This window comes from Macrosteles quadrilineatus, unplaced genomic scaffold, assembly GCF_028750875.1.
Source record: "Macrosteles quadrilineatus isolate MER2022 unplaced genomic scaffold, UCM_ALF_1.0 Scaffold_8__2_contigs__length_117827958, whole genome shotgun sequence".
NCBI lineage: Eukaryota > Metazoa > Arthropoda > Insecta > Hemiptera > Cicadellidae > Macrosteles > Macrosteles quadrilineatus.
This window is the reverse complement of record NW_026542601.1, coordinates 45,295,405-45,316,363: the sequence shown is the minus strand read 5'-3', so window position 1 is coordinate 45,316,363 and position 20,959 is coordinate 45,295,405. Positions and strand designations below refer to the sequence as shown.

The window sequence follows — 20,959 nt, the reverse complement described above, 5'->3', positions numbered from 1 at the left end:
GGTGTGGATTATCTTATTGGCTCACTCCATTGTTTTTACTATTTTGAATTTGAGATTGGATTCAATAGGGTCTGTGGTACCTGGTATCATCAAAGTCAAAGGATGAAACAGTAAAGTGGTGTAAAAAGCTTAAAAAAAGGGGAAGTTGTTAAAACTTTATTTCAATTTGATTTCTTCTACAAGGCTTATAAAAAGTCAATAATTTGTACTTTATTTGCTTGTTGAATAACTACAACTTTATTATTTAAAAAACCATCTAGTTAAAAAACATGTAATGTTGTTATTTTTGAAGTTGTTTACTGTCTTTGACTTTTTTCATTTTCAAAGTTAGATGTCATTCAATGTCAAGTTAGATTACCAGAACCTCAAAAAATGTAAAATACAAACTTGCTCCAAAATATTTTGGAATTTAAAGTAAAATCTTATGTCAAATGTCCTAAATTCAAATTCTAGACATACGCTAATTAATTAGATATTTTGACCTCCTAGAAGACTTTTTCAGCATGATGTAGTAAAATGTATTGAACTGTCTAAATCACATGACAATACATGATTTAGACAGTTAAAACAATGCCAGTTTTGTATATGCCGTTCTGTTGCTTCATTCTGAAGAAGTATTTGCAAAATATTAAATCAATTGTTAACTGTTTGACGTACTGTCAAATTTCTGGATCTTTTTTCTTGGGTTACTTAGTTGTGTATCCATTCCTTCTTAAACTGTAACATTGTAAGGTTAGAGATTTGTAAGTTTGGTAGACACTAGTTTTGTAGTGGACACCCTGATGCACGATGGGTGTTGTCGTGTTGTTAGAAACGCGAGGCGGTGGTGGCCGACCTACAAAGACGACTGGACGCAGCCAGGTTCGCTCACTCGGAGGCCGTACTGCAATACACTCGAGTGGCCAACGACAACATCCGTCTACAACAGGAGCTGCGGAACAAACAATACAGCACGGCCGACAACGTACGACAGACAAATCACAACTTCCTGCACGACTATTGCATGTCTTACAGATTCTAGTGGTTAAATAAATCAGAAACTGTAATTTGTGTTTTCACTGTAGAATGTAGTGTGTTGGGTTTGGAATGTGTAATTGTGTGTCTAGCGAATTTGATTTGAAAAGTTTGGACTTAAAATGTGGAAACCGAAAAGTAAATAAAAAAGGGTTTGCCTTTGAATCTGAAGCTGGAAACTGTGGGTTAAACTTTTTAAATTAGTCTTTATCTGTTCACAATCTCTGTTTTGGTCCAACTCAGGGTCAATTTCACTCAGGATAACTGTAAACTTAGAATTTTTGAGCAAACACACTTTTAGGATCGATACCAATTTTTTAAGCTGACATAGTCTTGATAAATAAGCTCTAAATAGTCAAAAAGATAATTTTTCCTTTTAACGCAAGTTGTACCCCTTTAGTTGATGTAATAGTTATGTCTAATATACACATAGAATATAACGAGGTACTTGAAAGAGCATGGATAGTTTGTAAAAATTAAAATTCTTTACATGCTAGTTTCACAATTTTAAGACTGCATTTTATCAGGATATTAAACAACATTTTAAAAAGATAACTATAGTTTCAACCCTGAAGAACACACTGTTTATTATTATTGTTTTAACATAAGTCTTCTCCTCATGGTCCTTTTTAATACATTTCACCAGTTTGTCTAACAATTAACTACTGTATCTTAACTAAAAAAGTAAATATTGGGGTGTTAATAACATAGCATACATTTTGCTGGGAATGCTTAGTAAGTTGAACGGATATTTTAAAAATAACCCATTAAATTTATTTAATATGAGTTTATATTCTTGCAATGTCTTCTTTGAGATTATGTATTATAAAAGGCAGTCTGATGTCTTAGCTCAATGTAGTATTTTAAAACTTCAAAACAAATTGCCTTTATTGGTGCAAGTGTAGCTGACAAAACAAATAATCTGTACTCTGTGGCATATCTTTTGCAATATCTTTTGACAAAGAATTTACATATACATTTGAAGAGCTACAGTTTAAGCTGGCGGTACATTATATCAAACTCAATAATATGAAACAAGACATTATATTAAACTCTACAAACAGCAACAGCAATGCATTGGTTGGTAATCTGTAAAAATGTCTTGACATGTGAAATGTATGTGCGGAAACTACAATGGCATGTAACCAGATCATCATCAGCTATATCACTGCACTGTGTTTTAAAATTCATAATTGCGAAGGATAACTATTTTAAATTTAGTTTGTGGACTTTTCCTACGCTAAGTAGTTTAACCATTATTACACTTAGCGTAGGAAATGTCAGTCCACCAACTAAAACTAAAACAGCTATATCAGTTATAATACGTTTTAAGTTTATGAACAGAGAATTAACTTGATATCAACATTGCTGTATTAAAGTTATGAAAGGAAACAATTTCAAACTATTGCTGTGACAAGAAAGGAAAAACACCTACAACCTTATGGTTAAAATACTCCCCAATTTTTGAGGGTTTTGGGGTTTAACTTCATTTTAGGAAAGATCATGTTCAGAATCTTGATTATTTTAGGTAGCCTACTGTTAAATTTCAGGGAAGCATAAAAGCCACCTTTAAATGCACTTTAATTTAGCTTCAGGCTTACATCAATATCAAATTGCAGTTTAACAATAGTGGTCCATTTAAAAAAATGCTAAATTTTTAATATTTAAAATCACAAATCCAAAAACAATGGAGTGAGACAAATATTTCCCAGATTTTATTACTTAGCTAAATATTAAAATGCAAAGGCTTTGAAGATTTCTGCAAAAAAATCCTTAGAAATTTGATATTTTTGAATTTTGATTGATAGAACTAGACGTGTGTTCTAGTTGAAGCCAGTTTCAGAATGAAAATGGACATAGTTCAATTGAACCGCTGACAGTTTACTGTGAACTACAGCATCTTTTTATGTCATCCAATACATCAATGTATACAAAAATAAAGAGACAAAATAGGATTCAACATAACACTCTGAGTGTGGTTCCTTTGACTATGTTCTGTTTGAATTTAAAAATTGCTACAGCTGATCCATACACGGGATGTCTACTTCTATACCCAAAAGTCATTGTCAGTCAATGTTACCAACCATCAATTGTGTTACCAGCAAATGGCGCAGGTGGAAAGGATGAAGGCGGAGCTGGAGCGAAGAGTGGCAGAATTGGAAGCAGTAAACATCGAGCTGGAGGGGAAGCTGGGAAGCTTAAACATCGTGCGACATCCGATGTCTGACTACGAGACGGACGCAGGCTCTAGTGTGGTCGGCAGCCCTCGGCGTACTATTCCCTCTCCCCCTCGCCCAGCGCCTGGCACCTCCCCTGCCCGCAGTCACGACCTTACCTCAGACTACCTGTCTGACCAGGAGCCAGCACTGTCGTCACCTCAGGTGAGCCAACCTTTCACTATATGTTTACTGCACAGTCATATACATAGGGTAAAATATTAAAGGCACGCTTACACGGAAACCAATGCCTACAATGTAGTTATTGCCCATGACTAATAAATAAGTGCCTGCCACAAACCTCCTTAGAACTAGTAGGCCTACCATAATTTTTTTGTACTTAGAAAAAAACTAAAGAAAACAATAAATACTGTAAACGTTAAATTTTTTTAATCTATTGGTCCTTGCCGACAAGTTTTGTAAACTTGGCGAGGCCATGCATGTAATATCTATGCAAATAAAATTAGAGTTTTGTCTGTACGTTGCTCAGAATCATAAACTTTTAGGTTATTTTTACGTTTTATACATTAAAGAAACCGAAACAAGTCTCATCTAAATTTCTGTCTGTCTGTCTGTCTGTCTTCCTGTCTGTCAAGGCCCAAGAGCCATTTTATGCGGCCTTCTCTTGAAAAACGAGAGTACCTATCAAGTTCCAAATCATTTTAATGTATTCACTGGATTGGCGAGATTGTCTTTAGCCATTAAAATATGGCGTCACTACTTTGTAAATAAAATAACGTACGTTTAAAAACCCAATTTTGTGCGATTTTTTGTAAAGTTTTCCCAATGTTTATCACATATTCATCTATGAAATAACAAACAGCTGTTTGAATCAAGATTATTTCTTCTAGCTGTCATTGATATGTTTACATTGAATATTGTTTACAAACACCGCAACCATTTCCGATCAGTTTTGAAAGCAAATCCAAACCAAGTAAGATTAAAAACGTTTTTCCTTACATAACGGATTTAATTAATCATAATCGCAAGTGCAATAATTTTTATTGATATTGATGTTACATTTTACATTTTTAAGTTAAATGTGTCATGATATTTTTTATGACCATAAACTTCCTGGACTTCCTCTTAGATTCGTTTGGCCGTGTGCCTGTTCCTTATTCCTTATCCAAGTGCTCTTTTCTCATGAGACTAATCTCAGATGTACTAGTCTACCTTGTGTTTAAACAATGTAATGTTTACAGAGTCAAGTACGAGGCCTGTGGTACCCAGTCTCCCACCACTCACACCCCAGTACCTCCCCGGACCTCGGAATAGAGAGTGACCACGGACGTTTCTCTAGTCTGGAGACCCACAAGACTACCACTGTGTCAATACGTAAGTCGTTAACCCTAGAATGCCAGCGCTTAACGCCATAGCTTGCACGGGGTAAATATTTACCCTATTAAGTTTTATTGGATTTGATCAATATAACAAATTATGGTCAAGACTATACAGTTTGTGATATATCTTGTCCTAAACTTTTGATAATCTTCGTTATTCATTTCGCTCTTGCCAATTTTTCATCTCGGTATTTTCCCAGGTGGTACCCCTGTAAAGGATCTGATGAAGTTGGAGGAAGAGAACACGCAACTTCGTCTAAACCTGCAGAAAACACGACACGCTCTAGAGGAGACCTTGGCTCAACTCACTGCTGCCAACCAACACAAACGGCAGTACGAGGCACAGCTCAGTGCTGCCAACCAACACAAGGTGAAGGTGGAGAGAGCGATTTGTCGACAACTGCATAAGACACACAGCATTCTGAAAAAGGCGAGGGTGAATCTTGAAGAAGATGGGAAGAGTGATCGTTGCTGATGAAACGTTGCGTGTACTGGTACTTATCCCGTCAACACTTTTGAAAATATTTTAACATTGAATCGGTTAACTTCCAATTTGATTGAGTGGTATTTGAATCTATTTGTGCCAATTTCAGGCTCATGTTTAAAACTTGTTTATGTTTGCGTTACTAGTTTGACTAATTCTATCAAGTTACTACCTTATTTTAATGCTTGGCTGATTTATTCAAAGTTAGGTAATTTATACAATTACAATTTTGATTGAAATGTTTTACATGTAGGCCTATATTGTTTTTGCCATGACAATAATTACTTCAAGAACAAATTGCTAATTTTTGTGCCTCATGTGTCATTTGAAACAAATAACCCTAGATGTATTTAGTGCATATATGTAATTTTAAATTGAAAATGATATTTTCAAGTATCCTATAATTGACTATTTTAGTATTTTGGTTTAAATGTAGGCCTATATTGTTTTTGCCATGACCATAATTCCATAGACCATATTGCTCATTTTAGTGCCTCATGTGGTAATTTAAAACAAATAACCCTAGATGTAAGTGCATATGTAATTTTAAATTGAAAATGACATTTTCAAGCATCCTATATGAATAATTTAGTATTAGCCTATATTTATTTACATATTGTATATAGTTTATAAAATATGGACATAGTGTTAAAATGTAAATATGTTTTACTTACTGTTGTGTACCTAGTATTTTTATAAATTTTGGTAAAAAATAAATAGTTGTATTGAGTTTATTAAGAGTTTTAAAATTATGAACTACCTAATCTGCTCCCAATCTTTAAATAGTACTTTATAACTCAGAGACGCAAGGTACGGAGGAAACTTGTTTATGGGACGACCGTATATTTTCTACTCTAGTATGTTGTGCCGGAAATCTACTTGTAACGAGCAAGGAAGAACCCAATGTAGGAGGGTTTTTTTTGGAGGGGGGGGGATTGGGCGAGTTGCGTTGTATGGTGGACTGTTAGACTGAAGTCAGTAGCTCTTCCGGTGTTATAGAAGTGAAAAGCTTCTGGGATCCATGTTAAGTGTGTACATCACAACTGTATGGATGTAAAGGGCTATAATCATTAAAAGCTCGCAGCAGCAGGTAAGGACCTGGCTTTCATTATCAATTTATCGATAGATTATATTATCTCCAAAATTATAACTGGTAAACCCTACCTCTCTAAAAATAACTATTAGTTTTGTACTAATAAAAAAAAAATTCAAATGACATGATTTATGAAGGGGGTAAAAATTTATTTTTTCAAAAAGCTAGACATCTAAACATAGCTAATGAAGGAAACGAGGATGACAACAATAATGACAACAAAATTGAGAAAACCAAAATAATAAAGTTGATTTATTGATGTTAAGCTTTCCACCTCAGATCTGCTACCAGTGCTACATGATCAGAAGGAAACACGACACTGGGAATGGCCGTGTGTTGTGTCAACTCCTCATCAGATGGTAGCGGGATCACCTGCAAACATCAGGGGGCAATATCAGAAAACATGTCAACTGATAATGTTTAAGTAAAGTTGTTGGGCATTACGTTCTGTTGACTCGAGATTGAGTTTTAGGTTTGAAATATAGTTGAGAGCTTGTAAAAACATTTTGCCCAAGGTAAGAAAACACCAAATACAGTAATAAATTTAATTTATATAGTTTGTGAAAATATGACCAATTGCAAAAATCTGTTTATCAACAATCAAACACAACATACTAATAGTTCAATATTTCAAAGTTAGCAAATATTTTTTTTCATACTGCAGCAAAAACAGGCATTTTTTATTCATGTGTTGTGGGTCTAAAGTAGCATTTTTAGTCTCTTGGGAGTAAAAATCAGCTGTTGTAAAAAATTGTAAATTTCGATTGTGGCAATCGTATTGATCAAAATTATTTATCGATTGATTTATTAGGTAAGGTCTTAACCTATTGTTGGTGATTGCTTGACATATGGATGGTATAATGTACTGTAACACAATGGTAATAGACAATATGATTGTATCACTTACTAAACAGCTTCATTAGCAGAATTGAAAACAAGCTGGAAGTCGCTTTGAGATGTTATCTTTACATATAAATTATTTCGTTTCCTAGCTTTGTTTGTTAATTAATTATGCAATATGACAAAAAATTGAGTTTTTTTAACCCTCGCTCATTTTCCAACCTTGGCTTCGCCTCGATTGTAAAACTGACCTCGGGTCAAAAAGAGTCACTTTACTACTAACTTACTTTTTACGTTACTTTTTATTAGTAATGAAATTTACTATTTTACTGTCCTAGGAGTCAAGGCTCTAGCCCATTTTTCAAATTACTTTAGGCTAGGCCTATTGGTTGCATTATAACTTAGATTGGCGGGATTTAAATCCGGAACCAAAGTCCCACGCTCTACCACTAGACCAGCCCCATCAGTAAGCAAATAGTAGTAGTTATGGCAATGATAGTCAGCAAAACTTGTAGGAAGTTACTAGGGAATTTTAACAATGCACAAGTAGCATGTATGGTTGTAAGTTGGAGCCTAGCCTATTGAATAAGTTGAGGGTCAAGAGAGACTACCATCATGTCATGATGATGTCTTTGTCACCAAATAACATTCCACAATAGCTCAAAACACCTTAGTATGGTGAAAGTGTAAAAATAAAAGTGAGTGAAGAACACATAATCTTTATAAAAGAAAGTGTTATACTAGAAGATATTATCTGGAAACATTTTATAGTTTCTGCTATTGGATTAAACATACAATACCTTTTCTACTTGATATTAATTCAGCTCAATATAACAGTAACTTACAGATTCCACGGACAGTCTGTCTGTTTGGTAGTATATGTAGTCTAGACAGTCGGCGAAGGCTGCAGTGAAGTTTGTATACTTGGGTGTTCCACAGGCACTCTGCATGTTGAACGGCTGTGACAAACTTAGACCTTGCACCTCCTCTTCAGGCTCTGGCAAACAGAAGTTCAACAGCATTATACCATAGTTTGATGTGGAACTAGGGTCTGAATGTCAGAACATTTTTACTTTAAGTTGGGTTAAAAATTTTGAATTTCAAGTATCAGGCCAAAATCGGATCAGTCAGGATTGCTTTGGAAAATTTATATTTTTAGCGAATTTCCCATATAGGGAATAAGCTATTACCGTAGTACTCATGGTAAGACCTGGACGCGGGACCGATTTTTTTTTTCGTTTTAAGGTCCCTAGAGGCCAAAAACACCATCCGTTCAAATTCATATATATATATATATTTATATATATACTAGCTGACCCGGCGAACTTCGTATCGCCTAAGTTATAGGTTTCCCCTAAGACAGACCGATGGAAAGAAAGTACCGTTACGTTTAATTTTCAAGATGATCTCGTTCGCATCGCTCAATCACGTCCTGGTTGAAGTTCGTTCGCTACGCTCACTCACCTTTGGGTTGGAGCTCGTTCGCTACGCTCACTCACCTTTAGGTTGGAGCTCGTTCGCTGCGCTCACTTGCCTTCAGGTTAGCTCGTTCGCTACGCTAACTCGCCTCCAGGTTGAAGTTCGTTCGCTACGCTCACTCACCTTTGGGTTGGAGCTCGTTCGCTACGCTCACTCACCTTTAGGTTGGAGCTCGTTCGCTGCGCTCACTTGCCTTCAGGTTAGCTCGTTCACTACGCTCACTCGCCTCCAGGTTGAAGTTCGTTCGCTACGCTCACTCACCTTTTGGTTGCAAATTAGCTGTTGTCATAAATGTAAAAGAAATAATAGTGCTGCACCCTGTTGGTAATCCTTGTAACTTTAATGCTATTGAACATCATAGAACAGAACCAACTTGTTTAATTGAAACAGCTGTTAAGATTCATTAATTCCATTTCTCATAAGGTTAACATGGGAAACTCCAGAGCCACTGGGGCGGAGCCCTTTTAAGAATTTCGAAACGGGAAATAGTTTACGTCCGATTCGCATACCTACAGAATTTACACACCAAATTTCATAACGATCGGTGAAGTCGTTCCGGAGGAGTTTGCAGACAAACACTGTGACACGAGAATTTTATATATTAGATATATATATATGTGTCCGTCAGCACGATAACTCGAGCAAAAATGATCCGATTTTGATGAAATTTGGTACAAACGTGTAAACCTACGTTTATTCGAACGAGTTCGCGATCAAGCATGATCGGACCATGGGAACGGGTGTTTACGGGGGGTTTTATGGGGTAAAAATAGGTTTTTCCCATTTTTTAACCAAAAAACATAAAATTTAGCAATTTATTTCCAAACCATTTTGTAGAGCTTAAAAAAACAAATAACTTAGTATATTGAAGCGTTATTATACGCCTAATGGTTACGGAGAAAATTCCAAAAAATTATAAATTTAAAATTCCCATGTTATTCTTATGGAGAATAAGTAAACTGTTGTAGTTTGCTTGTTTATGAACATATTTTGATCAAATTTGGAAAATGTTTTTATTTCTTACTAACTATTAACATAAAAAAAAAACAGTTTTACCCTCCCTGATGCAGCAAACCTAAGTACTTGTTAAACTAATTCTATTTAAATCGGGAATAAATGTTATATTTTTAAGTAGACATTTCAGTGTAAATCCAATCAGTCAAATGGAAATTCGCTTAGTCTGCAGGTTTGCTGCGGCGGGGGTATTTAAATATTAACTGTTATAGTACTTTAATTGATTTGCGGCTAAAACAAGAACGTCCCCTAGTCACGGTGATATCAAGGCGTCTCCTGCGGTCCCAGTGATATTGTAAACGTACCTAGTACTCGAATGTAAAATTACCCAGCCTGAGCTAGGTCAAAAAATTATTTTTTTACGAAATAGACCCCTAACGCATAAATACAGAATTTGTGTAAATAACTGCTTCATTGTAATCCTAAATGGGTGTATAGAGGCTGAAGAATATCATAATTTGATGTGATTTCTTTATAAACATATTTTTATGGTTCCTAACTTTAATTCTAAGGCTTATTCTACACTCACTGCTTTTCCAGTCAATGAAGTCTGGAGGGACTGATTTTGTTGTCATGAGTTTATAAATGCCACAAGATGGAACACTGTTGAAGTCGCCGCAACAAACAAGTGAAACTTGTTTTCCATGGAGCTAAAAATATTTGTTAGGTTAAACATTGGTTCCTTATGCTTAACAACTTATTCCTTACATCTTTACTTGCTTAAAATTATTTCCAATCAATGCCACTACTAAGATAACAGAAACAAATTTACAAAAAAAAAAATAACTTTTTCAAATGTTGAATAACCAGCATACATAAAATTATAAAATCTTTACTTTGCTCCATATTACCTTTCTCTACCTGTAAATTATATTGTGCATAGAAATTTACTGAGGATACTAAATTGATTGTATATATATCTAATCAAAAACAGACAATATATGGGTCATTGTCAAATTAAGAGAAAAAACCAAGTCCGTAAAAAAAAATCTTTTATTTAGTTTTTTTTGTTTATTTGGCAAAAGTACATTGTAAAAATGGTTGAATAAAACATCTTGAGGTTAGCAGAGCTCAAATTTAATTTGTTATATTTTTTAACAATTTGTTTCGGCCAAGCTACATAAAAAACGTCAGTTTTGTCACGTTTTTCAAATATTTGCAAAAAAACCATATTTTATGAAATTATGAATTAGGCTATAACTACAGCTTAGTTAATGATATATAATTGTAATAAACCCATAAAATATTTTTTTTCTTCATTTTAGGGTAAGTTTAATAACAATATTGTATGTTTCCGGGAGAAATTGCCGAGAATCACAGCAAATTTTGTTAATAAAAGGTTTAAAAAAATTCATCTATTAATTCTTTGTGTACCAATGATTTGTTTAACCTTTCCTTTAACACAATAATTGTTAAATGAAATTAAGTAAATTTTTACTCTTAAATTAAAATTCATTTTCCAAGCGTGACGAAACTGACATAGCGTCATGAAACTGATTTTACGTGACGAAACTGATTTTACTCCTAACCCTAAAAACAAACATCAAAATAAAATAACCGTAATTTAAGCTTATTTTAATTTGTAAGTAAACAAATAATAAACATAAACATTCAATCATATGATAGAACCAAAAATTAAATTTCATCAGACTAAACTTGGTTTAGTTCACATCTACGTAGTTTAAAGTCCTAGCGACAAGCCCGCTGACGTCACATCAGCTGACTATGCACAGCCCTTGTCTTTATCCTTACATCGTGGTCTAAACCTAGTGTGGCCTTGTCTAAACCCCCCTCTTCCAAAAATCCTGTTAAAATGTCGCGTTGGTCATCTGAATAGCTATTTTTCTTATGGAAATTCTGCAATAAATTAGATAATTTCTGTAATATTACATTATGTGATGTATTTTAAACTAATTCAGACTTACTGGAAGCAAGTACTAACGTTAATGTACTTATTATTTAACCAAAACTATCAGTTTCATTACGTTTTAATCAGTTTCGTCACGTTACATAACCTGACTAATAGGAAATCAGTTTCATCACGTAACAAAACTGATCGTAGCGAAACTGACGTTCTTTGCATTTAACTTCCACAACGCTCTAACCTAAATTGAATATGACAAACAAATCTTTGAGGTTATGTCCACTTTCATCGGTGTCTTCAACTATGGCTTTGTTAGATTCACAAATGTGATGATTATCTGAAATAATAAAGTAACGAAACTGATGCTTAATTAAGGTACTCGCCTAATTTTACTTGATTTTATCTAATTCACAGTATTATATTGCGAAAATTCATTTTAAAACTTGCACAGTATCAAACTTCTGCCGTTTCTCACACAAAGTAGGGGTTGATGGGAGTTTTTTGTTTTCGTCTGACTTTCTGGTGGCAATTTGTTGAACTGCTTGCAGACGAATTTGACATCAGGTGACACATCGATTTCAGTTATTTTGAATTAAATGCAAGTAGTTTATTAAAACTAGGTGTTGGTAAGGAACATAAGGGTAAATAAATTAACCCATTCATATGTATTACGTTTATTTTAAAAACATTTTTCTTCATTTAAACAATCTGAAAACCTAACATTGCCTGTCTGAGGACAGTGACGAAACTGATAAAACATATCTAATATATTTTTTTTATTTATTTTGTACTTAATATCTAAACAAAATAAATACTCTATCACATATATCTGTTGATTTAACTTATAAAAAAATAGTTTTAGTGTAAATTTTACTTGTTATTACTTTTTTTCAAGACAAAGACTTAAATTCTCTCTCAATTTGACAATGACCCATATACAATACTAATCAATATTGTCTTAGAATTGGTTTGTCTATATACTAATCAATTTAACAGTCCTTTAAACATTGACTATTACTTAATCTAGACAAGTTGTTTTAAAATAGTTTTACCGATGTCTACACAGATGGCATTTTTTAGAAGAGATGTTATATGGAGTACTCTAACGCTTTTTGGGAAAGCGTTTTTTTTTTTTTTTTTTTTACAAGCGCATTTATTGTTATGTTTTGTGATTATTGTGTATCTACTAGCCCCGGACTAAAATTTTTTCAGGTAAGCTAGCTGAACTATATCCCTTTTCGAAAAGTTTATTTAGTAATTCTTCAAAACCCAGGATATGTCACTGTTCGGTGAAAGTATTTAGCCACCTTGGTCCTAGCGTAGGTGACTTTATCCTCTAGGAAGGCTAGCAAGATGCCTCCCTGTAGTAGTCTGATGTGGTCGGAGTCAGGATGGAAGTAAAGGTGCGTGTTTCCCACCACCAGGAGCTCTCCAGGACGTTCTATACTCTCCAGGATAACTACCTGGACAGAGCAAGGTAGATGTTGAGTCATCAAATGAGAGCTAAGATTTATCAATAATTCGAAGACTAGAAAAGGGAAAAAGTTTTAGCATAGGCTTTGGCGGTCAATGTCATAATCTATAAATTTTTTGTGGTAACTATGTCAGATAAAAAAACATTTATCTTTCATCTGAAGATATCTGAAAGGAATCTTTAGGAAGTTCTAGGGTGATATAGTTGACGTACATGGACCCAAAGTCATTCCTCCCTTTCAGTCAATAAATCAATTCTAGGGTGTGCTAATGAAGTAGAAAATTCAACAAAACACAATTTGCATATCTGTGCTCATTTCAAGTACAGGACAAGACTGGATTATTACAAGTTTATACAATAGAGATCAACATTAAATATTTGTTATTTTAGTGTTATATTAGAATATCTTTCTTTTTGGTGCCTGTTTTCTTGAGTAGGTTCTAACTTAAATTTCCTGCTGGCAAAAACTCGTATGGCAACGCAGGAAATTCCACCACCTTAACGATCGACGAAGTCCCAGGAATCGAACGAGTCCAAAGTGACCAACCAACCAAAGTGATTCGGAGGCTAACATCATGAAATCTAGTTAGTGTCATTAATTGATATTTTAAATAATATTCAATTGCTTGTGAAAAATTACCTGTGCTGTTGATCCTAACCCAGCAATTCTTTCTTTGAGTTGAGCATTTTTGTTTACGTAAGAAAGGATCTTTGAACAGTAGTTTTTATTCAACAGCTCTTCACTTAGTATGACTTCTTGAGACTCTAACATTCTACAAATGAAATTTAATATTAAAACACAATAATAATTCTAAAAATAATTTATCAGTGTTGAAAAAATAAATGTAAAGAAAAAAGATTATGAATTCGGTGTTGCATCGTTGCATATAAACAATCAGCTAGCCTTGATTATAAAAAGTTCATTCTAAACTCATTTTTCATTCATCTTGCAATAAACAACTTCTGGTATGTAGGTGTAGGCTTCATAGAAGAAAAAAAAATAATAATCCAAACTGTAAATTCTGTAAAGTTGGAAACCGAGAAAAAATTTGAACATCACAAATTCAAAATCAAAAAGTATAAAGTTACATTAGTTTAAAAACTTACCCTGTAGTAAATAGTAATTAATTCTTTGTCTTAATAATTTACTTGTGGAGCCTATGAAATAACTATTTTAACTTTAATATGTTGACTCTATGTAATTGTTGATGTGAATTCTGTTAATAATAGCATAGCCGTCTCTAGTATAAAGCCGCGGCAATTGATGTGGCAACACCGCGACTAGTTCCCACCCTGGTCCAACTCCAGGTATTGCCGCCAGTGGTAAAACGTGCAAAATTTTGCCAAAACTGTGCTTATTCACATTAAAAGCTATGAAAATGGAACCATGCAGTTCAACAGATTCATTTTTAGCATGAAATGCCACTTACAATGTTTCAGATGGTATTACGAAATACTAATTAATTCATGTTTATATAAACGCTTATTCACCACTTAATTACAACCCTCAATATTATGCACAGGCAATACATTTGTAATAAAAACGGATCCATTTTGGAACCTAATGAGTTTATGAAAAAAAAATACAATTAAAATAGTCATTGAATAGTCATTTATTCAGTCTTTAAACAATACATTATTGTAATTGACATCGTCATTATTATTGTAAAAAGATATAAGATGCAATACTTATATAATTAATAAAATTAGACATGAAAAATCCAAAATATAGGCTATAGGCAAACTTAACAAACTTAAATTATGAATGACAGTGGGTCTTTCTTAAAAAAGGCTAATGGTTATCACAGGTGTAACAATTCATTGTTACACAAATATTTCAAATTATCAGTATCAATAGTGTATTAATTTTTAATTTTGATAATAACATAATATGTACAAAAACTGTTTGTTCATACCATATTACTATTGCTATTTTAGTTTTATATTTTTAATCCAATATGTTTTACGTTTAGTTTTAATCAGGTAGGAAACGTGCATTTTCTTAATCAGAACACGTTACTTGATCAAGTGTAAATGTATAGCTCTTATCCACTCATCTCGACGCGGACCTTCCAGAGGGAAGTGGAATAATTGTATATACACCTCAGTTTTTAATGATTTTGGGTGGTTACTATTGCACCCCGGCACGATACACTTAAGAGGCATAACACACTGTCACTACAAATATCAAATATCATATCATAGACAAAAAGAATTATTCTTTGTTCTACAGCAGACTACAACGTGTAGTAAGATTTCAATTTTTAAAATAAATTTGAATTTATATATAGACCGTCAGCTGTGCTGCAGGAAGGTATGGGGGTTTAGTGAGTGGGAGAAAATTTTAGGTTGTGGCAGATTGGCCACAACCTAAACCCCAACTCTCAGTTGTTAGCTGCGGAGAGCTACCTTCTGCCACTGGGTGTTGGTCCACCTACAAAACCAAGTGAGGGAGGCCCTAGACTAAGGTGTAATGCGATCCGTGCTTAGAGTCTTGTGGCACTGGGGGCCTAATATTCAGTGTCTTAACAGAGCCTTCTGGGAACCAGGGGTAACCCAGTCGTACACACCCCTTACCTCTCTAATCGGGTCACTGGGGAGGTGGACTTAGATACCCGGTATTCGTGAGAACAATGTAGACAAACTGACCCAAATGGAGGAGGAAGGTCTACTGTCTACTGAAATCTGACGATGACGACAAGCTCGCAGAAACCGGAAAGGAACGAAAAACGACTTTCCAGGGGCGAGTTGCAAAGATGGAGGATAGCGGATGCTTTAGCCAAAAGCGAAAAGGTGCTATCCAGAAGTGAGAGGAGGCTGGTGTGGCCTGCCAAGCACCCTAACTCTGCTCCCTGCAAATCCAGTTCCTCCAGGAACTAGGATGCTGGGAAAAAGCAGGGCAAGGGTGGTACCCCCAAAGCTGACTCTAATGAAGCCTCCAGGAAGAAAGGTGGAGGCTGTGCTAACGCAGCAACAAAGGATTGGCTGGTCAAGCAAGTTCAGGAGCTGAGTCCTTCAGGGAAATCTCGCTACGGCTTGCCCCAGCCAGAGGCCTTGTGAAAGCTGTGAAGGTATATATGTGTCCAGCCCTACAAGGTCTGCGTATGAGATCCCTTGGCCTATTGATGGGAGATGAAAGGGAAGAACAGGTTACCATAGTCAAAAGGCTCTCACGGTTCACCAAGGACCTGGGATTTGACGGAGAGTGAGGACCTGTGAACGAGGGTGCACAATAAGCTGTTCTAGCTGCGATGCAATCCCATGGTAACTTGTAAGCCTGGCCCTCTGTTAAAAAAAAAAAAAAAAAAAAAAGCTGTGCTGCGATTACCATAGCTTCTGGTGCACACCACTGTGAGCGCCTTGTAATTATGGCTTTAGCGCCACGTAAATACACGGCGGTAACCGCAGCAGGGCTGACGGTCTATATTTAATTATTTTTGTCTATGATCATATTGACTCCAATTGTGTAAAACAAACAGATTAATAACCCGGTATGGGACTTCAAACAGTACAAACTAATGGCTGGAGCCGGCTGGACTATGCCTCGGATGCGACGTTGCCAGATTTCACTCGCCACGGCCTAATACTAAAGACGGGTATAATAATAATAGGCTATCAGAATGTGTAGGCCTATATTCTAAAATTACAAATTATTAAATTTATAAAGTGGGTTTAACAATATAGGCTACCTAAATAAACACATCATATCTTGGTTGATCACAAATCGTTTACTATCAATATGATTCTACTTGACAAGCCTTCTACTCAAGTAGAGTGTACCTTGAAAAACCAATACATGGTAGGTAAATTTTCCAAATTTGTGTTAAATACTTGCTTAAACTTTGAAGTTGAGTAGAAACACGAAACACCTTCACTGACTGTGGCTTTTCTAGCGAAAACACCAGCGAGTCCCTGCAGTCCGAGCACTGGTGTTAGATCGGACTCAAATACTCTTGTATCTACTTCTTGGAGGCAAATCAAATCCGCGTTGTAGCCTGAAAGGACACTAAATAAATGCAAATAGAAGTAAAGAACCTTAAATATTTATGCCTAACAGGTTTAATTGAATGAATTGTGTAGTGAAGGATTTAGGCCTAACTAATATTTTTGATTTACTAATTAAAGGATTACACAATTCTAAATTTCCCGTTCAGTTTTATTTCAAATATTTCTGACAATACTTAGAATCCAAGGTAGAATTGGGAGCATGGGGTTCAACACACAACACTGAATTTTACGACACTTTTGATAATAAAAAAATACCCCCACTGCAGCAAACCTGCCGAATAAGCAAATTTCCATTTGCCTGGATTGATTTTCAACTAGTTTACATGTTGCTCAAATTCGAGCAATTGCAAAATATTACAGGAGTTATTTCAAAACGAATAACAGTCATATTTACAATGAGTTTAAAAGAGTCAACTCAAAGATTACCGGTGTGTAACTCAGACCATGTTTATCTACGTTATTGATAAACCTAAAGCATTCCGGCCGGTTTTCTCCTTCTCAAACTGCCTCGCTGTACAGTCAACACAGGTCATTGATAGAGGGCCTATTGAGAACGACAAGTCGTTTTGGGGTAGTGTTAAGGCGCATTTGTAACCTATTAGTTGAGATTGTCCAGAGCCAGGTGCTGACTGTGATGAGTTAAGCCTATTACGCACCACTGTTCTGTAGCTGCGGTCGTTATCACGATTACGGCTCTTGTCTATGTTTCGTTGTCGTCGCGTCAGAGACATTTAAAAGAAAAAAACAACAACAAATAAACAAATTATAGCGACACAAAACAACAATAAATACATAAATTTAAGATACAATCATCCTATCACGATCCGTCTTGGAGGTTATGTTTTCACAAATTCAAATAGTAAATAAATGTACTTAGTGTGTTTCATTGAATTGAAAAATAAATAACAGCAATTAAATATACAGATGATCAAAATGTAAACAACTATGATCTCCATAAGAAAACATGGGAACTTTAACAGCCACTGGGGCAGAGCCCAAGGGACTTTTTCAAAAATGTAAGGCCAGTTTGCAAATCTACATGACACGCTCTTTCCAATGAGACGTCAATCGATAAAATCGGTTAAGAGATGGAGGAGGAGTTCAACCAACAAAGTTTCAAGTAGCGTATTAATTAATTATATAGATTAATCTATTAAATTAACATTTATGTTTAACGAGTAGCTAGGTTTGCTGCCACAGGGAAACGAATAAAGTGGGTTTTTTATTAAAATATTAATACCTTAGTATAAAATAAATAAATCTGCCAAGTTTGATCAAAATATATCCATAATCAAGCCAACTACAACATTTTACAATATTCCCCATAAGAATAACATGGGAATTTGAAATGAACAATTTTTTTTTAATTTTCTCTGTAACCAATAATCGTACAAAAACACTTTGATAAACTAAATTATTTGTTTTTTAAGCTCTTTAAAATGGCCTGGAGAAAAATTGATAAATTTTGTGTTTTAAGGGTAAAAAATGAGAAACCCCCATTTTCACCCCATAAGAGAAGTATAATTTTTACTCCCATTGAGCTTACCAAGTAATTCCTTCATAAACAACTGTTTCCTGTAATCAATATTGAGAGCATAAGCTGGGCAATACGGGAAGTACTCAGCTTGGGTAGTATCCATAGATGTGTAGGTATCGGCAAGTAAGTTGTAAGACACAACTCTGAAACTGAGGAAAAACAATGAGATGGTAAGTACCGTGCTGTGAAATAATATCAGTATTCAGTTAATTTTTAGTTGTTATCTTAAAAAATATATTAATTATTACCAACTGATATGAAGACACCACTTATACTCTGTTTACAAAGTTTAGGCTATTAGATGGGAAGCAATTCCTGCTGGTCTATTTACGTGAAGCTGAAAAAAGTGGTGGGGAAACCCAGGAAATCTTCCCCTTAAAGTGCCTTAATTTTGTGAACGGACTATAGTTACATATCTAGGTAAGCTCCCTGGATAGAGTGTAGACCTACCTAACTTAATGTAAAACAGTTTTAAACCAGCTAGACACACTTTCAAGATGCTGAAGTATTGAAATGCAGTTAGGCCCAAATCAAAATATAGTTTATATTACATACATCTATGTTTCAATCTCGCAATGGGTGGTAAATTTGACCAATAATAACATGATTAGCCCAAGCTCACTATCAAATCTGACAATTGCTGTTCCTATCTTGGAAAAATGCTGGACCCAATTGCCATTAGTGGAAAAGACTTTCAACGATTTAATTTTACCATTCTGTGTTCAGATCTAGGCCTGTTAATTTTTTTAATTTTAAGTAGGCTAAGATATTTTGAATGTGACTTTGCCCATTGCATATATATTTAATGGCAAATAAACTATTCTGATTCTGATTCATTGAGGTATTTAAATTAAGCTTTTAAACAACAAGTAGCCTAGGCCTATGTGGGCCTATTAGATTTTGACAAAACCATGGTTTCAACAGTTCCTTTTACAATTAATAAGCCTAAAAAAATACACTGGCCCTAATTACACAAAATAAAACTTTAAAAGAGAAAATAGGCCTACTAAGCTACCTAACTTACCTTCCATGCGGTGTATTTTTAGAAGTAAATAAGTGACGATTTTCAAATGGACAGTGACCTGGTCCTGCTTCGACAGCTGATGAAGTCTCTCGTTCTAAACAAGGTCCAGCCGTAGTAGAGTTTTTAGGAGTGCATTCCAATTTTAATTTATGTCCTATATCACTGTTGGCCGGTAAATACATGAATCCCTCTCCAACAGTGATCCACTGATCATTTTCATTATTCTTACTGACATTTACAGTAGAGTTTGTATTTTTTTTAACAGACTTCTTCCAAACAAACGATGATAGTGACTTGTCAGTAAACTTGGACTCAAATGAAACAGGATAAACAGGAAATCCCGCCATCGTACTCGAGGGTAGAATCATTGAGTCAATCCAAGGAAAATTAATAGCAACGGAATAATTTATCCCCATAATCCTCAAAGCTAGAACTCCAAATGGGTATTTACTGGAAAAAAATATATCCTTACAGTTAACGTCTTTTGATACTTCAACATCGTTTGCAATCAGTTCTACTACCACTTTCTTTTCAGGTTCTTCATTCCCTTCTTTCTTTTTTAATTTCGATAGCTTTCTTCCAACAACTTTTTGTACATTTGTGGACACTCTGGACAAGAAAGAGTCTACTGTTTCAACCAGTCTTCTTTCAAAATTAAATTGTCTATTAACATTAGGTGCTTCACTAATGAACCAAAAGCTGACTTTAAACGTATCTGCTCCCTCAGAACAATGAAAATATGCCACTTTGGGATTGGGAGTGTTCATCCTTTGGGGGTGGTAAACCGATTTGAAGCAAGCTGCCTTTTGCAACCTTTTAAAAGATTGGAGGAAAATGTTATGATTATATTTCATAAGCTTAAACAGCATATCAGGTCAACAACAAATAAATCATTAAGTCAGTTTTAACTGTAGACAATTATATATTACGCCTTTTCCTTATAAACAGCAGACTGGTACTTTAAAAGTTCACAATAATCAAACTGAACCTTTAGAAAGTTCAGTTCATATATTAACCGTTGTTAGGCCAAGTTAACCCAAAATTTACCTACTCCAACTTAGTTGATGAGTAGGACTTATTACTTCCGGATAATTTATTGAATTACCTTATCAACACTACGAAATAAGTATCAGAATGTTGCTTAGCTAGAAATAAAATGATTCCATTTAATGGTCAGGAGTAAAAATTAAGTATTTCTTTCATAAACACAAGATATAACAGCACAAGAGGGGCAGCACAAACGAAACAACATAAACGAAAATAAAAATAAATAAATAGGTTAGACTAGACAAAAAAGACTGGCACTGACAGAGAGCAGACAGCAGACGCAAACGGAATATGGTCGAGTCTATATGAAGACAGGGAAGAAGACAAGCAGTAATCGAAGCAGGGAACTGAAGCATTGGTTTATGTATATGAAATGTATATTGTTAATTACCTATAGATTAAAACACTTATTTTTTTCTCGTGTCCATGCCAGTGGCATTTCATAATGAAGTTTACAGCAATTCAACGCTTTGAAGGTAAAGTAGTCCAAACCCATCAAGTTTTGTTGATATCACTGTAAGGGAA

At 34.8% G+C, this 20,959-nt stretch overlaps 2 protein-coding genes across 5 annotated transcripts in view; one reads left to right on the top strand and one right to left on the bottom strand.

Annotated features, from left to right (window-relative positions):
• The window catches only part of LOC128999411 (centrosomin-like), a 54,653-nt gene extending 48,922 nt beyond the window's left edge, over window positions 1-5,731 (top strand). For 3 of the 4 annotated variants that reach the window (XM_054425916.1, XM_054425914.1, XM_054425915.1), the window contains 4 exons: window positions 812-964; window positions 3,117-3,395; window positions 4,433-4,565; window positions 4,771-5,731. In XM_054425916.1, the coding sequence (XP_054281891.1) occupies window positions 812-964; window positions 3,117-3,395; window positions 4,433-4,565; window positions 4,771-5,045 (840 nt within the window). In that variant the 3' untranslated portion in view covers window positions 5,046-5,731. The remainder of the gene's footprint in view (window positions 1-811; window positions 965-3,116; window positions 3,396-4,432; window positions 4,566-4,770) is intronic. The other variant, XM_054425917.1, reaches the window with a different exon arrangement.
• Window positions 5,732-6,371: 640 nt separating this feature from the next.
• LOC129001813 (2',5'-phosphodiesterase 12-like) lies at window positions 6,372-20,606 on the bottom strand. The gene is made up of 8 exons (XM_054429260.1): window positions 19,388-20,606; window positions 18,373-18,512; window positions 16,654-16,813; window positions 13,459-13,591; window positions 12,652-12,807; window positions 10,010-10,130; window positions 7,833-7,984; window positions 6,372-6,519 (listed from the first exon to the last, which is right to left on the bottom strand). The coding sequence occupies exons 1-8, from the start codon at window positions 20,254-20,256 to the stop codon at window positions 6,409-6,411; spliced, it is 1,842 nt and encodes a 613-aa protein (XP_054285235.1). The 5' UTR covers window positions 20,257-20,606; the 3' UTR covers window positions 6,372-6,408.
• Between the last annotated feature and the right edge of the window lie 353 nt (window positions 20,607-20,959).

Bases quoted from the DNA above. Each gene is read 5' to 3' on its own strand.
- LOC129001813 (XM_054429260.1), bottom strand. From the start codon at position 20,256: ATGCTGTTTAAGCTTATGAAATATAATCATAACATTTTCCTCCAATCT. The intron at 13,592-16,653 runs GCAAGTATTTAA...TTTCATTTGTAG, and splicing joins TACTCAACTTCAAAGTTTAA to AATGTTAGAGTCTCAAGAAG. The intron at 7,985-10,009 runs GTGAGTGTAGAA...TCTGTTTGCCAG, and splicing joins CTTCATTGACTGGAAAAGCA to AGCCTGAAGAGGAGGTGCAA.